Source organism: Camelus dromedarius, chromosome 2 (genome assembly GCF_036321535.1).
Source record: "Camelus dromedarius isolate mCamDro1 chromosome 2, mCamDro1.pat, whole genome shotgun sequence".
Classification (NCBI taxonomy): Eukaryota; Metazoa; Chordata; class Mammalia; order Artiodactyla; family Camelidae; genus Camelus; species Camelus dromedarius.
Genome location: NC_087437.1, coordinates 60,736,033 through 60,752,557, shown reverse-complemented (window position 1 = coordinate 60,752,557; position 16,525 = coordinate 60,736,033). Strand labels below are relative to the sequence as shown.

Genomic DNA, 16,525 nt, shown 5'->3' with positions numbered 1-16,525 from the left:
ATTAAAAATATACCACTCAACAGTGGACACAAGAACAGGGTGGTAAATATCTTTACCTTAAGTATTAATTAGTCTATTTATGGCTTTATTGAGCTCATTGAAGGTGATCAGTGAGATGATATTCGTTAAATGAATTTCTAGACCTACTGTTTGTTTAAACCAGTAGAATTCTGCCAAATTGCCTGTCCTTCTTCCATCTAATCTTTTCCTACAGATTAGACTTAGGTTAATGACTTGCTTATTGTCATTAAAATTGTGACACTACTTTCTTCAAATATCCTAGGAACCATTGTCACAAGGGACAAAATTATAGAAGTTCTTACAATTATTATGTTCCCTATGATCTGTCTTTGAATTTTTACAGTGAATTATAAGTAAATTATGAACTTTGTTTATATAGGAACAGTATATATGATTTTTTCTCTTTTTCAGCTTTTATTAGGTATTTCTTGAAAAAGTTTCTTTGAAAATTTTAACTCTAGGATAATTATGCTCTACCTCCTGGTTGTTTCAGGAGAAAAGGAAATAACTTTTTAATAGTTATGAATATGATAGTTTAATAATATCCCTTAACAAAGAATGTCTGGTCACTTAAAAGCTAATAAAAACTTAGTAAGAATTATCTATTTATACTTAATTTGTTTTTCATTTTTTTTCATAGTTCATGTAAAATTATTTTAGGAGTTCCTCTAATTGTGATAGTTTTTTTTTTTAATTCAATTATTTTTCTGGGGTTTCTTCGTTTTGGGAATCTGCTTAAATGCTTGGTAAATGTAGTACAGTAATACACTGTTAATCTGATTTTTTTTCTTTGAATATTGGAGTATTTTGAATGAGATTTTTTAGTTGTTATTTAGTTGTACAGACTATGTGTTCTACTTTAATGGGGTAAGAAATAAAAACACAACTTTTTCCAGCTTCCAGTTTATACTCAGGTTACATTAAAAACATAGCAAGCAGATTTTTAAAATTTAATCTCATACTCATTTGTAAGGAAGTAAGAATAGTTTTGCTGCACTTTTGACTCAGTGCTTTTTAAAATATGGCATAAGAGGAAAGTTATTCTTTCATCACTGGTGTCTAGGGTGTGTATGTAGCTTTATGTAAAACCTACCATAAGAAAAAAGGAAGAAAACATTGTACGTCACATTCAGTAACTGGAGAGAACCAGACCACCCAATGGCTTGCATTGATTAGATTTCTGAGTATCTTAAATTCAAATGGGAATGGTCAAAAGTTTATCCTTTACTGAATGATTTCTAAAAGGCCTTGCGTATGTTTACCAAGTGCTCTATACCTTTAGGTGTTTAAACCTAATAGGCCTAGAAATCATGTAAACCCACCCATCATTTCATAAATGACACATTGAAGATTGAATGATATTCTTACGGTTTTCAATAATCTGTGTCTGACATAGGACTAAATATGACATTAATAATTATCTCTGGGTAAGATCAGAGGATGGGAAGAGGAGATTCTGATTAAGGAATTTTATTTTGATAACTTTGCTCATGAGAGAGTTGTTTTCTTTGTAAATGTATGTATTAAAGTGTCTTCTGCTGGATACTAGAGGCAGTGCCCAGACCATAAGTAGTGTATGTGAACTTCCCTTAGACTTTTCAGGGACTGTTTCATTGATAGGTGTTTTTCTCCTGCTCAGTGTTTACAGGCATTGGAGTTTTTACATGCTAATCAAGTGATCCACAGAGACATCAAAAGTGACAATGTGCTTTTGGGCATGGAAGGATCAGTTAAACTCAGTGAGTAACAAATGAACAAATAACATTTATGTGTTACTTATAATTTTCTACCTTTTGTTTAAGTAAAATCCCTCTTCTGCTGTTAATATTTTTATGACAGTAAATGGATGGAGGAGAGAGAACAGTGGTTAAAAAAAATATGAACTCTCAGCTGGACAGCTTGATTCCAAATATCAGATCCACTACAACTTGCTGAATAATTTTGAATGAGTTCCATAATCTTTGTGTTCATTTTCTCATTTGTGTGATAAGGAAAATAATACTACCTATCTTAGAGAATTCTTCTGAGGATTAAAAATGTAAAAAACTGAGAACAGCCCCGGGACTGTTGTAATGTTGGTGCTGTCTTCTAACATAAACTTGGATTTGTCCCTGCCACTATTGGGGTAGATTTTTCTCATTATGCTGTTCTTCTTTCTTTGCTGGTAGCATGTGGCCTGATTGGGGGAGGCTGTATGACCCTGCATCAGAGATGATACGTTTTAAAAAAATAAATGTGTAAACGTCTTTCCCTAATTATCTTCTGTATCAGATATGGTGGAGTCAGGGGGAAAAAAACCCTTTCTCTCTGCTGGCTCTAATCTCAGTTCCAACCATGCCCTCTAGAGGATTCAAAAAGAGCTACTACTGAGGTTTCTCCAACTGTGCAGAATTCAAGGCATTTCTTTGATCAGGAGACCAAAAACTTTTTCTTGTTTGCCTAGAGAGTTTGGCTCCTTTTTCAACTTTTTTTTTTTTTTTAAGATAGATCCTCCAAAGGTTATTCAATCACAAAAAAGGAGATTTAAGTTCTATCAGATGGTCAATATATATGATTACTATTTGTAATTTTAGTGAGAAAGCTAGAAATTAACATTCTCAGACATTTTTGGTGGATACACAGATAAACTAAATTTGACTTTTTTGAATAATATTTTATCCTGGCCCTGCCACTTACTGGATGAATGATCTTGGGTAAGTTATCTAAAAATATGTATGCCAGTTTCCCCACTTGTAAAATGGGAATTATAATAATAATAAACATACCTGTCTCATAAAGTTATCACGAGGTATGTTAATTCTTATGAGGTACTTGAACCAGTTATAAATACTCATTTTAGCTATAAATGTTATGATCTGGACTAACTGTTGCTCTTCTAGGACTCTCTCTTGTAGAATTACTGAACATAAATGCACCACAATAAGTACAAAGCTGTTCTCTGCAGAGAAAACCCAACAATATCTTAAATGTCTAGTAGTACAGAAATGGTTAAATAAATTACGGTGTTTTTATGTTCTGTAAAGTTGTGTAGTTTGAATAATTCTTCTAATTACAGAGATCTCTAAAAATAAATTAGGTTTTAAAAAGCAGCTTACAAAATATCCTAATTAGGTTAAATAAACCAGGCAGTTCATGGATATTATTTGTAAATGCATAACAGAAAGTGTAAACCTTACAAACCTGAATGTTAAGAGTGTTATGTATGGAGTAGAATGGGTTTAACAGTAGAAGGAAGGAAAAAATTCTAGATTCTCAGCTTGACTTTTCCACTAAATTAACACTGAGTACTAAATTAGGCATTCTGTCCCACATTTACAAAATGAGGTGGACGGACTAGAGTAATGCTGGCTGAGACCTTGTAGGTACAGTTGCAGCTAATTGTGTTCTTTTCCTAGGCTCTCTGCTGAGTCAGAGTTATTGATTCTAACTTCTGTTTATTTCCTTCAGAAGTAGTTCCCACTCTCTGACCTTTGCCTGATCCACAGTTGACACAGTTTGCTGTCCACTTTTGGTGACTTTTTCTTTTAGAACTTTTTTAACTTTATTTAAACTTTTAGGGTAGATTTGTTTAGGATAAAAGGCCTCCTGATAATCTCCCCTCTACTTGTGGGAAGTAAAAGTTGAAAAGTGAGAATACATAACATCATCAGAATATTCTTAAGCCCATTTTGGTTTACTTTATTAATGCATTCTTTAAAAATAAGAGGCCGAAAAAAAAATAAGAGGCCGAATTTATAAATGTAATTAGTTAAGTCATATGAAGTGAACTCTTAGATAAAACAATCCATGGGCACCATTAACTTAAGATGTTTTGTTTTGTTTTATAGCTGACTTTGGTTTCTGTGCTCAGATCACCCCTGAGCAGAGCAAGCGAAGTACTATGGTTGGAACGCCATACTGGATGGCACCAGAGGTGGTTACACGGAAAGCTTATGGCCCTAAAGTGGACATATGGTCTCTGGGTATTATGGCTATTGAGATGGTAGAAGGAGAGCCTCCATACCTCAATGAAAATCCCTTGAGGGTAAGACCAATTAAACAGCAGCCTTATTTTATGAAAAATAATTTTCTTTAAAACATTTATTTATAACCTGCTTGTGCCAGGCACTGGCCAAGTATTTAGGATACAAAGTTGATAAAATCTAGTCTCTGTCCACACTCTGCATCTAAAAATCATTTGCTTCTGGGTTATGGGTTGAATGTGTTAGGTAAAGAATTTGTATTGAAAATGGCACTCTTAATTCTGATCTTCTTCCCCAAAACCCATATTGTCAGTCTAATCATAGAAAAAAATCATAAAAATTCCAATAGAGAGGCATTGTACAATATAATACCTGACCATTACTCCTCCAAACTATCAATTTCATCAAAAGGAAAGGAAAGTCTGAAAAATTGTTATAGCCGAGAGGAGCCTTAGAAGACATGACAACTAAATGTCCTGGAGCAGAAACAGGAGCCAGTGAAATAGGGAAATCTACTGTGAATGCTGGAAGCCTGAAGGGCCCCTGTGAGGTTAGTGATGCCAGTCAGCAGGGATGTATCTTCTTCTTCCACAATACTTAGCTGCACAGGTAGAGAGGCAAAGAGTAGACAAATGAGTGCTATGAAGGGTAAAAGGATCAAAGAAGTGATTATGTGAAAGGAATGCTCGACACTTGAGATCAGTCAGGATTTACTTAGATTCATTGGTGTCAAAGGATTGCTGGCATTGGGGTACTAGGAGTGAAAAGATAGGAAGTGGAGCACAACTGAGATTTAAGAGTTGCAGTTATTGGTATTGATAAAGGCATAGGATATGACCTTGGGTGTGTGTGGCTGAGGTAGGCCAAAGGACAAGAAGTGTAACCAAATGTTGAAGGGGAAGGGGGAGTGGTTGTATGAAGAAATTCAGGCCAGAAGGGGGAATGTGCCGAACTACATGGGTGTTCGAATGGAGGAGCTGAGGGAATGACCAGGAGTCCTCGGCTCCTTAAGTCACTAACATAAATGAAGATAAACAGTATAATAAGATTTATCCCCAAGTAGAGAAAAGGTTATTAAGTGCTTAGAGAGGAGGAGTACTTGGCACAAGTGTTTGTCTTTATGGGCTTCCCCCCTAATCCCTTTTGATGGAAGTGTGGAAACTCAGAACAATCTTATGATCTTAAATTGATACTAATTGCTATGTCAGAGATAATTTTTTAGAATAGAATTTTTAAATGAAAATTTGGGAGAAAATGTCATGTAAAGAGAAGTGAACTTAGGTGACAAGGAAATAGGCACAATAATATACTGATGATTTGAGTGTCAATTGGTAGCCTTTTTTGATGGCATTATGGTAATGTGGCAGAACCTTTAAATAATTCAGTAAAATATCTAGGTGACCTAGGGGTCAGCAGTGTTTTTAGATACATTATCAAAAGCATTATCCATGAAATAATAATCTGGGCTTCATTAAAATTGGACTCACTTTCTCTAGGAAAACATTATTAAGAGAATGAAATGACAAGTCACATATCAGGAGAAATTATTTCCAAAACACCTATCTGATAAAGAAATGTTATTCAAAATATGCAAAGAACTCTTAAAATTCAACAATAAGAAAGATAACTTAATGTAAAAATGGCAAAAGATTTGAACGGACAGCTCACCAAAGAAGATACACAGATGGCAAATAAGCACATAAAAAGATGTTCAACATCGTGTCACTAGGGAATTGCTAAAGTAAAACAGCAATGAAATGCCACTGCAGGGGGAGGATATAGCTCAATGGTACAGTGCATGCTCAGCATGCATGAAGTCCTGGGTTCCGTCCCCAGTACCTCCATTTAAATAAATAAACAAACAAACAAACTTAATCCCCCTCAAAAAAAATTTTTTAATGAGTTTGGCTTTAAAAAAAAGAAAGAAAGCCACTACGTATCTATTAGAATGGCCTAAAATCCAGAAAAGCTGAAATACCAAATGCTAGTGGGGATGTGGAGCTCTCATTCATGCTGATGAGAATACAAAATGGTACAGCTACTTTGGAAGACAATTTGGCACTTTCCTACAAAACTAGACATGTTCTTATCATACAGTCTAGGATTGTGTTCTTATTAAAGTTGAAAACTTATGTCTGCGTAAAAACCTGCACACAATGTTTATAGCATCTTTATTCATAATTTCCCAAAATTGGAAGCAGCCAAGATGTGAAATATATAAATATACTGTCTTTTTAATGGAGGTACTGGGGATTGAACCCAAGACCTCATGCATGTTAAGCATGCACTCTACCACTAAGCTATACTCCTCCCCAATATATTGTACTTTTTAAAGTGAATGAAATAGACTGTAGTGCATCCATATGATGGAGTATTATTCCATAACATTAAAAAGATAAAAAGGTATGAGCTATCAAACCACAAAAGATGTGGCAGAACCTTAAATGCATACTTCTTAGGAAAGAATCTATCTGAAAAGGGTACATAATGTATGATTCCAACTGTGGAGAGTAAAAAAAGATCATTGGTTGCTAGGGGCTTAGTGGGGTAGTGAGGATGAATAGGTGGAGCGCAGGGAATTTTAGGACAGTGAAATTATTCTGTATAATACTATAATGGAGGTAGATACATGACAATAAACATTTGTCTAAACCCATAGACCTGCACAATACAAAGCGTGAACCCTAATGTAAACTAATAGACTTCTAGGGTTGGTTTTTTTTTTTTTTGCGAGGGTGGAGGAATTAGGTTTATATTTATTTTTAGAGGACATAGTGGGGATTGAATCCAGGACCTTGTGAATGCCAAGCATGCACTCTACTACTTGAGCTATACAGTCCCCCTATAGACTTCTGTTTAATGAAAGTGTACCAGTATTGGCTGATCACTAATAACAAGTGTACCATACTAATATAAGATTTTAATAATAGGGGAAACTGCGTGTGTTGGAGAGGTTTGGTATATGGGAGCTCTGTACTATTTGCTCAATTTTCTGTATGTCTAAAACGTCTAGAAAAGTCTATTGAGTGCTTTTTTAAAAATTATTATTTAATTTCTAGGAATTTAAAATCAGAGAAGTACATGAAGAATACTAAAGAATGCAAGGATTTTCCAAAAGGGATTAACTAAATTATGACACATCCATATAATAAGGCACTATTCAATTCAGCCATTAAAATAATTTAGTGGATCTAATCTGTTATTAGTAATGACGAGGCTAGCTTTGTTTGGGGTTTTTAAGACTTTGGTTTTTTTAAAAAGCAGTTTTACGTTCACAGCAAAATTGAGAGGAAGGTACAGAGATTTCCCATATACCCTCTTCCCCCACATGTGCATAACCTCCCCAATTACCAACATTCCTAACCAGAGGGTACATTTCTTGGAATCAGTGAACCTACATTGACACATCATTATCATCCAGAGTCCATAGTTAACATTAGAGTTCACTTTTTTTTCTCCTACCCCTATATTACCCTTCTCCCCTTTACTCTCCCCACTGGTAAACCTCTAGTTTGTTCTTTATATCTGTGAGTCTGCTTCTTTTTTGTTTTATTCACTAGTTTGTTGTATTATTTAGATTCCACATAGAAGTGACATCATACAGTATTTGTCTTTCTCTGTCTGACTTACTTCACTTAGCATAATGCCCTCCAAGTCAGTCCATGTTGCTGCAAATAGCAACATTTTATTCCTTTTTATGGCTGAGTAGTATTGATGTCATATAGTCTATGGGTTTGGACAAATGTATAATGAATAACATGTGTCCCATTATTAAAGTATATTAAAAAGTATTTGCACTGCCTTAAAGATCCTGTATGCTCATCTTTTTCATCTGTAGATATATAGATATAGCTAATTTAATTTTTTTTAAAAAGGGTTTCAACAAATCCCATTGTTCTGAAATGTGATATGACTTGAAAGAAATCTAAGAAAGATAAATGGGATACTGTATGTTGATGGTGGGGTTGTGGTCATTTTTCTTTATACTCTTATGTATTATAGTAGTTTTAGTATCAGTATGTATTGCATTTATAATCCAAAAAACCAAGTAAAATTAATTTTGAAAAAGAAGTCAGGGAAATGTAACATCTAAAAATAAAGGGAAAAATATTTAATCAAAGTGGGTAGAAATAATAACTTCTCTTAAGTATGTATGGCAATTACCTTTAAAGAAGTGGGAAAAAAAATCCATAAAGTTTAAAGTGCTCTCTCACTTTGTTGAGCTACCTTAAGTATGTGAAAGTTGTTCTTCTATTTTTAGGCCTTATACCTGATAGCAACTAATGGAACCCCAGAACTTCAGAATCCAGAAAAACTTTCCCCAATATTTCGGGATTTCTTAAATCGATGTTTGGAGATGGATGTGGAGAAAAGAGGTTCAGCCAAAGAATTGTTACAGGTGAATCTGGAAATGATACTATTTCTGGAAAAAGTTGACTTTGTTGAGTAACCAACAAAAAATTTACATAGTGTTAATAATTACATTTCACTGTTCATTCATTACCAGCAGCATGGCAGCTGCTGCAGTTTAGGATTTTCTCTGCTGGGAATAAAATACCCACAATGCTGTAATACATAAGTAGGTGAATTTTTGCTTATGATCAGTTCTCACACCAGTTCATTGCTGGCATAGTTATCTGGGTCATTTAACTGAGATTTTACAGTATTAAAAAAACTAAAAAAGACTATGCTTTCAACCATAAAAGTTATATATCAATTATGTTGATTTTACATAGGTATTGAAATATGTGTTTATTAAATAAGTTGTGATCCGTAAAGTAGTCTTTAGGGCTTAATTGAAAGGAAATATTTAGCTTCTAAATTGGTGACATTTACACATTTTATTTTTCACCCCTCTTTCTGGCAGCATCCCTTCCTGAAACTGGCCAAACCATTATCCAGCTTGACACCACTGATCATGGCAGCTAAAGAAGCAATGAAGAGTAACCGTTAACATCATTGCCGTGGCCTCAATTCTTTTTTCCATTTTCTAAAAGAAGTCTTTTAATATATGAAAATTATTACTCTTTGGGGGTTTAAAGAGATGGTCTGCATAACATGGAGGAATAAAAGCAAACTACTACTTTCTGAAGACAACCAAGAGAAAAATGGCAAAACCAAATGACAACTTTCTATTGAATCCCTTCTTTAGGGTCCAAAAGGACTTGTGGACTGAATCACTAGCCTTACGTCTTTCAGCAGAAAGCCCATCAGGGCCATGTATCATGCTTGAGATTTGCATTTTAATTTGCTGACTTCATTAAAATAGAGCCCATTCATTGTCCCTTTGAGGGTATTTTCAATACTTGAATGGCAGATTTGAGTTTTTCAGAGTATTTGTTTCATCTGCTAGTCTTCTTTCCTCTCTTCATAGCTTCCTTTTTCCTTGACTTGCTCCTTTTGAGTTGTTTTGAGAAATCTTTCTTATGCCTAAACTAGAGGCAAGTGTGATAGAAATTATGTAGCTCCTTATATTGGCAAAGGAGCCCTATAATAGGTTTAACTTTGTATAGAAGTTAGGACCAGCTATTGTTACATGTACTATTTCAGTTCAGAATTTGAACTGAAGGAAGGGAAGAAAAGTATGTGATTTTTACCTTTTTTAACAAATGTGAAAGAGTCAATTTTAGAAATTTCATGGTAGTGAGCTGTTTGGCATTTGTTACATGTATAGAGAGAAGACTAATAATCTATATTTATAACTAAATCATTGAGGCAGAAAAAGAATCCCATTGATTATACCTTCTTACAGTTTTGTTTTCCCTTCTGACTATGTCCTCTTCAGATTTGGCTTCAGGACTTTGTGCCGCTACTTTCCCCTTCCCTCTTTTTTCCCTTCATTTTGGAAATAAGTTTCTGTATATGTTGTAATTTTAGCTAGTTTGTTTTTTAATTAACCCTCTCTCACTCTACTCCTCCCCCCTTCCCATGGTAAATAATATAATAACCATTGAATTTTCAGAATAAAGTTAACCTTTTTTTTCCATTTAAAGGAGAAAAATATTTGGAGCTAGCAGAGACAAAGAGGGAGACTTAAATCTTGGTGAGCTCTAAAATAATTAGATAAGATTATATTCATGAAAGAGAAATGTCGGTTATATAGATACGCAGCTTCTGACCAGTAAACTGTAGAGATTTGTTATAAATGTTGTTTCCCACCCATTACCAAAAAATTACTGTCTATGAGAACTTAAGTGACAATATACATTTTGATAAATTCATGGGTCATTTGAAATGCTGAGTTACTTTAGATTTTTTCAAATAAGTAAATAATATTCATGTAAAAAACTGGAGAAAGGAAGAAAAATGAAATGTACTTGTTGATGGCAATACTTTTTATTTTAAAGATTTTAAAAAGGTCTGTGACCTATAGCATTATTAGAGTGCCCTCTCTTCTCCCCTCTCCTCCTCTCCTCTTCAAGACTTTCTCTCTTTTTCTCTCATTTTTTTAAATTGTTTTGACTGATGGAGGCAGCATTGTCTGTTCTGACATGCCAGGAGCCATGTAAAAGAGTCTGTGGTTTGGTTCTGGCAGTTGTTCCCACCGTTCACTTCTAGTTGACTTCACACCTACCTGCCATCCTGCAATAGTACAAATCATCAATAGAAATAGTTTTGATGTTTTGGAGTACATTAGGAGAACTAATAGAGTTTTATTTCCTGTCATTCCCATCATATCTGTGTTAGGATATAGGTATAAGGGTAGAAGTGGCTGGTTTTTTATTGATAATGCAGGAAGATTTTCACAAAAATGAGTAAAATAATTAATGAAACTTAAATCTAGAGCACTTAATGGTCTCTTTTCAGTTTGATTATTGACTTCATTTTTCTCTGGATTATATTGGCCTTCTACAGCTGTTACTAAATTACAGAAACAAGCTGGTTTATTTCTGGTGGAAAGCTACAGTGTCTCTTGAGTTCCAGATTTGAACATTCTTTGTAAATAGTTGTCTGGATGGATTATGATGAAGAAGATGCAACCAATGAAATAGAAAATCAACTAGATGATGTAAGACTGATCATTATGACCACTCTAGAAGGCACTTCCATACATAAGTCATAAAGACTGTATTCATTGAATGCAGTGCCAATGCTCCATTTTTATGCCTGTGACTCATCAAAGGTCTTTTCAGTTTATAGAAGCAGTTTGGAATTTGTATTTACAGCTTCTTTGATGGTTACTGTATGTCCATTGCTGGCAACGGACTTTTGTCATTAAAACCTGACTCCTAGGTTAAGGGAGCTACACTGTGGTTTATTCTTTACTTACTTGGATAAACTAACTTGTAATAGAAATATGCTTTGGTTAATACTGAAATGTGTCAGTTTTTAATAATCTTAATCTTAAAAGCAATACAGAATTGTGATTTATTAATTTTAAATTAAAATGGTCAGATCTTGTTGCAAGAAAAATTATATTTGAATCAAAATTCATGTTTTTTTAATTAACTACCTTTTCTATTCACCCTTTTTGTCATTACTTGAGAATGAAAATTCCTGTTGAAATCTAAGTTACCTTAGTAGTCCTCTGGTATTATTAGGACAGTATTACTTACAGTATTTATTGTATTTCAGACTCTCTGGCAGTCTAAAAGTTTCCTTCGCCTCTTGTTCCTTTTGCTGCTTTTAGGGACAGTTAAAACTGGGAAACCATGAAACTATCGAACATTTTATCCCACCTAGAATAGTGAACAAGTAGAGGGATTGTACTAGCATAAGAAACCAAGGCTACCACAACTCTGTCTTCATGAGTGCATGGCATGTAGTATCAATTCTCTTTCCCTCAACATATAAATATTAAGCTGCTTAAAATGTGTCTAGTTACCACCAGTCCTGAATGAACCGGTGCCTTTAATATGCAATTTAAAACTACCTATGAGTATTTCTTTGTAGGGCTCACATAAATACTTGTTTGTTTATATATTACTGTATTCTAGCCAGAATAATTTTAGATCTGATCAGGCAGTAGCTATAATTAGAAAAAAAATGGGTGCTTTAAAAATGTGTATGAGTTTTTTAATCTGAAAGTAAAAGTTTAAAAATATACTGAGATCCATATCCAGTGAACTGTCCAAATCATTTATAGAATATAGTAAAATACAGATTAATACTCGGGGTTTTTTAATAGTGAAATTTCATAGTAATATAAAAAGCAGATTGTCTTCCTTATCTCAACTGCTCCCACAATAGATAAACAATTAAAGTCAGTTTTTCCACAGTGCGTGTACATGAGTATGTGTAAGAAAGGAAAAAATACACACACACAGATTTTATTCTTCACTAACACGTTTATTGACCACTTGGGCAGAGACACTGTGGTGGTAGATATTGTGGGAATTACAGAGGAGAACCAAGCACTGGCCTGGCTTTGAGTGAACTGAAGTCTTTCTCATTCACCATTCTAGAATGTTGCCAAATGAGAGAAAAAGAAATTATGATAATTCTGTCAAACACATTTCCATTCTGTATTAAACAGAGAACTATATTTGGAATTGAACATCTTTGGTAGGACTATCTTGCTTTTTTTTTTTTGGTAGATGGAATTAAGTGAAAGTAACTTGTCTTTTCTGTTTTGTCTTCAAATTTTATATTGACTTTTATTTTTAATTTAATCCCATTCAATTATTTAATTGTTACATTGACATTAACTGCTGTATTTGATGACCTTGTTCAATAATTTTGTTCTTTCAGGGCTAGAAATAAACTTTTTTTTAATGTTCATTTTTTCTTTTCCTAAACTTTAATTCTTCCTTTAGATCAGAATAGCTTAAAAAGTAAATGCAATAGGTTTTCAGAGAACATTCTAGTATTTTTAAAGATAAATGTTTTTTAAACATGTCATGGCACCATTTTGAATGTATTACAAAGCTCCAAATTGGAAAGATTTTCAGAAATTTATGAGTAATAAGCATGAGCCTTCCCTCTTTTAATCAGGTTCAGAAAGTTTATTCAAAATGTTCTGGCTTTCAGACCCAGGACAATACTTCTGATCTGTTGGAATACCTTCAGTAACTTGGCCGGAAACTGTTAATGCTTACTTAACTGAAGTAGTAAGAATCTTACTAGAATTTCTGTGTTAAATGCACTAAATATCTTTGAAAGTGCAATACTTTAAGGCATTACTTTATTATATACATTTAATTTGAATACTGGATATCCTGACATGAAGAACAGCTGAATTATATAGAGTTCACCATGAAAAAACAAAATTAGACATTTATAGCCTGGGGTGCAGTCTGTAGACAATGACTGCTTAAAGTATATTTGTTACACTATAAAACTGTTCAGTGCTATTCTAACATTTATATTTCTTTGAACTAAAGCAAATGCTCAAAACATTTGCCTAAGAAAAGTTCAGAAATTCCTGGACAATTGATTTGAAAAGCACTATTTGTAGGAGATTAATACATGCTTTACTACTACTTTGATATTTGTGGCTTTTTTTAGACTAGGGAATTATTTTTTATGCAAATTATTTAACAAATTTTATCTTTCAAAAGAGGAGGAGGAGTAGAACAATGAAGGGAAAGGCCTTTTTTAAGCCTAGTTGTTTAAGGTTTTTAACAATGTAATGTACATAGATTAAAAATTCAAATAATCTTAAAAGAGTCACAATAAAGGGTGCCAGTCCCCAGCTGTAAACTTCCTCACCACAGAGTTCTGCTCCACAGAGGCATCTGCTTCTAACTTGGAGCTGTTTTTAGCATGCATTATTCTTCACATTTCTAAATTATGTATGTACACAGGTATTTCTTAACAGTTCAATATTTTACTTTATCTAGAAACTTCGTATTATAACAGTTGAGAATTTGGTTACTGTTAAACCATCCCGTTCTCCCATTTCTACTTCCTCTAGTCTCCCAATTAAGAAAAGTGGCAATGTTTTATTCCATTAGTGGCCAGTTTTTACCTTACAACTTTCGGGGAGTGTTGTTCGCTTGAGTCAAGTAATTTATTATCATTACATGTCACGTCTTATACAACTCTTTGCTTTTCCTGTTGTTAACTTTTGTCTTTTTGTTTCGTTTGAAACTTTCTATGTTCCTATCACTGAGTTATTCCAAACTCACCACAAAGGCCCTGTGAAGACTATTTTCTATAGAATTATTGTCTTAGATTATGACAGTTCCTTCTTCTTTCCTGGAACTTGATTGGGCTACAGTTTGGATTCTTTCTCTCGAGGCCTTCTGCCACTCTGACACCTGAAACTCAATTTCACTTTCCTTGTGAGTTAGATCCTTTGTTTCTTCCTCATTTTGGAGAAGAACATCTTTCATGAGTGTCCTGAGAGGGGTGCATTATAGGTAAGATTTTTAAGAACTTACATCTGAAAATGTCTCATTTAATTGATAATGAAGGATTTTAGGTTGGAAATCATTTTCCTTGAGAATTCTGAAGTCCCCGCTTTGCTGTCTTAAAACTTGCCATTTCTGATAACACCTTTATATGTAACCCATTTTTCTGCCTCTCTAGAGCTTTTGTGCTGAAAGTTTACCATGAAATGCCTTGGTGAGGATCTCTGTTTAGCTTTTGACAGCCCTTCGTGGTAACAGACTAATTTTCTTCAGTTCTGGTAAATTCTTATATTATTTCTGTAATAATTGCCACTTTTCCCCCTGTTATTTATTTCTGGAATTTTAACATTGGTCTTCTGTTTTTCTTATCTTTCTCTCCTGTTTTCTATCTCTTTGCCTTTTAACTTTCTAGGAGAATTTCCTCAATTTTATCTCTGGCACTTCTCTGAACATGTATCAACAATCACATTTTTAATTTCCAAAAGGTCATTCTTGTTTTCCGATCTCCCTTTTTATAGCCTTCCATTCTTGTTTCGTAAATTCATTCTCTTTCCTAGTGTATTAATTGTGAGAGTTTTTTCTTAGCCCAAGATGCCATAACAAAATACCATAGACTGAGTGGTTTAAACAACAGAAGTTTATTTCTCACAGTCACGGAAGGCTTGAAAGTCCAAGATCAAGATGCTGGCAAAGTAGTTTTCATTCTGAGGACTTTTGGTTTGTAGGGGGCGGCCACCATCTTGGCTTTCACATAAAGACTTTTTTACAGATGTCTGGTGAATACCTGCAGATCAGTGCTGTTTCTGTAACACTAGTCTAGCACTGTCTGGCAGTGCACTGAACAAATACTCACGTACATGCTGGTTATTCTCAGTTCTCAGCAGAGCTTAGTGCTCTCCACCACTCATTCATTTCACTCCTAGATCTCTTTCCTCTCTCTTTTTCTCCAGACTTTCTCATGACTCCCAAGCCCTTTATTCCACCATCTCAACACTTTCTTGAACCTTATTGCCAGAATTTTCTGGCTTTTAGTCTTTGTCGCCTTTTGGTCCAAGTGAAAGATATTCTTCCCATCAATGGCTAACTTCACCAAGGACCCGTTCTCTGTATTTTACCACCTCCTAGGTCTTCTGGCTGCTCTGACATATCCTGACTCTCCTAGACCTTTTGGCTGTCCCTCCACTCTTTCTAACCCTCAGCAAAACAGGCATACTCACCTATCTTTTTTTTTTTTTTTTTTTAACTATTTCCTTTGACTTTTCTCAGGTAAACTTGTGGAAAGAGGAGACCAAACTTCCTGTTTTTCTCTTCATTATCATATTGCGTCTACCCTCAGCATGTCATCGAAACTACCCCTATCAACATCTCCCAATCAGAGTTTCCAGGAGAGCCTCAAAACATCAAAAAGATGACTTCCCTCGACTATTTACTAGTGTGTTCACTAGTTTGTTTGAGAATTCCTAAGATTCTACTTGTTATCAGACTTCCTTGGTGTGAAATAGAGGACTTTTATTCCTAACTTTTTTAAAATGCTATGACCAGATATTTATTTTGGGCAAAGGTCTAGAATGTGACGTAGGTGTGGATTTGGTCAGACTTTAGTCGGTAGGATTCTGTTTTCACCATTGCAGATAAAATATACAAGCAGCTCTTGGCAATTGAGAGGGAAGAGTGGTGAGGATTAATAAAGCAAATTCTTGAAAATTTCTTAAGAACTTAATTTGTAATGTACGTTATTTGAATAACAGATTTGCCTTCCTGATAATTTTGTTTAGTCTTACAGTGTGTTTTCGTTCGTTGAGTATATTAATGTGGGCACCCAGAGGAGAAAGTCTTGTCTAAGTATGTGCAGAGTGGCGGAGGAAGGCCACCCCAGCCTTAATTGTAGATTCTTGGTCAGAAATTAAGAGTTGATGAGTACCTATGTCTTTATAATGAGATTTTTATGGCCTCTATATTTCTGATTAAAACTTATTATCCATGCATTTTAGTTTTTATTTAGGGAAAAAGGTAAAAATACTGATTTTCCAGAAGACAAAATATGTTCAGTATATGGTGGCGGGATTTCTATAAATTTGTAACTCAAGAAGTTGATTATTTTGAAAGCAACAATACTCATGTGGATGTCTAATTTCTTGTGTACTTGTTAAAAGGTATCTGTCACATTAACTTTTATCCACAGATCCCAGTTTGTGTTCTGTAACAGGTGAAAATATCTCACACTGTGCCGCCTTTTTTTTTTTTTTT

The 16,525-nt window shown here is 34.3% G+C and overlaps 1 protein-coding gene across 4 annotated transcripts in view; it reads left to right on the top strand.

Annotated features, from left to right (window-relative positions):
* PAK2 (p21 (RAC1) activated kinase 2) overlaps positions 1-16,525 on the top strand; it is a 74,093-nt gene extending 57,568 nt beyond the window's left edge. For 3 of the 4 annotated variants that reach the window (XM_031453949.2, XM_031453959.2, XM_031453967.2), the window contains 4 exons: positions 1,661-1,760; positions 3,849-4,045; positions 8,245-8,382; positions 8,851-16,525. In XM_031453949.2, coding sequence (XP_031309809.1) covers positions 1,661-1,760; positions 3,849-4,045; positions 8,245-8,382; positions 8,851-8,937 — 522 coding nt within the window. In that variant the 3' untranslated portion in view covers positions 8,938-16,525. The remainder of the gene's footprint in view (positions 1-1,660; positions 1,761-3,848; positions 4,046-8,244; positions 8,383-8,850) is intronic. The other variant, XR_010383995.1, reaches the window with a different exon arrangement.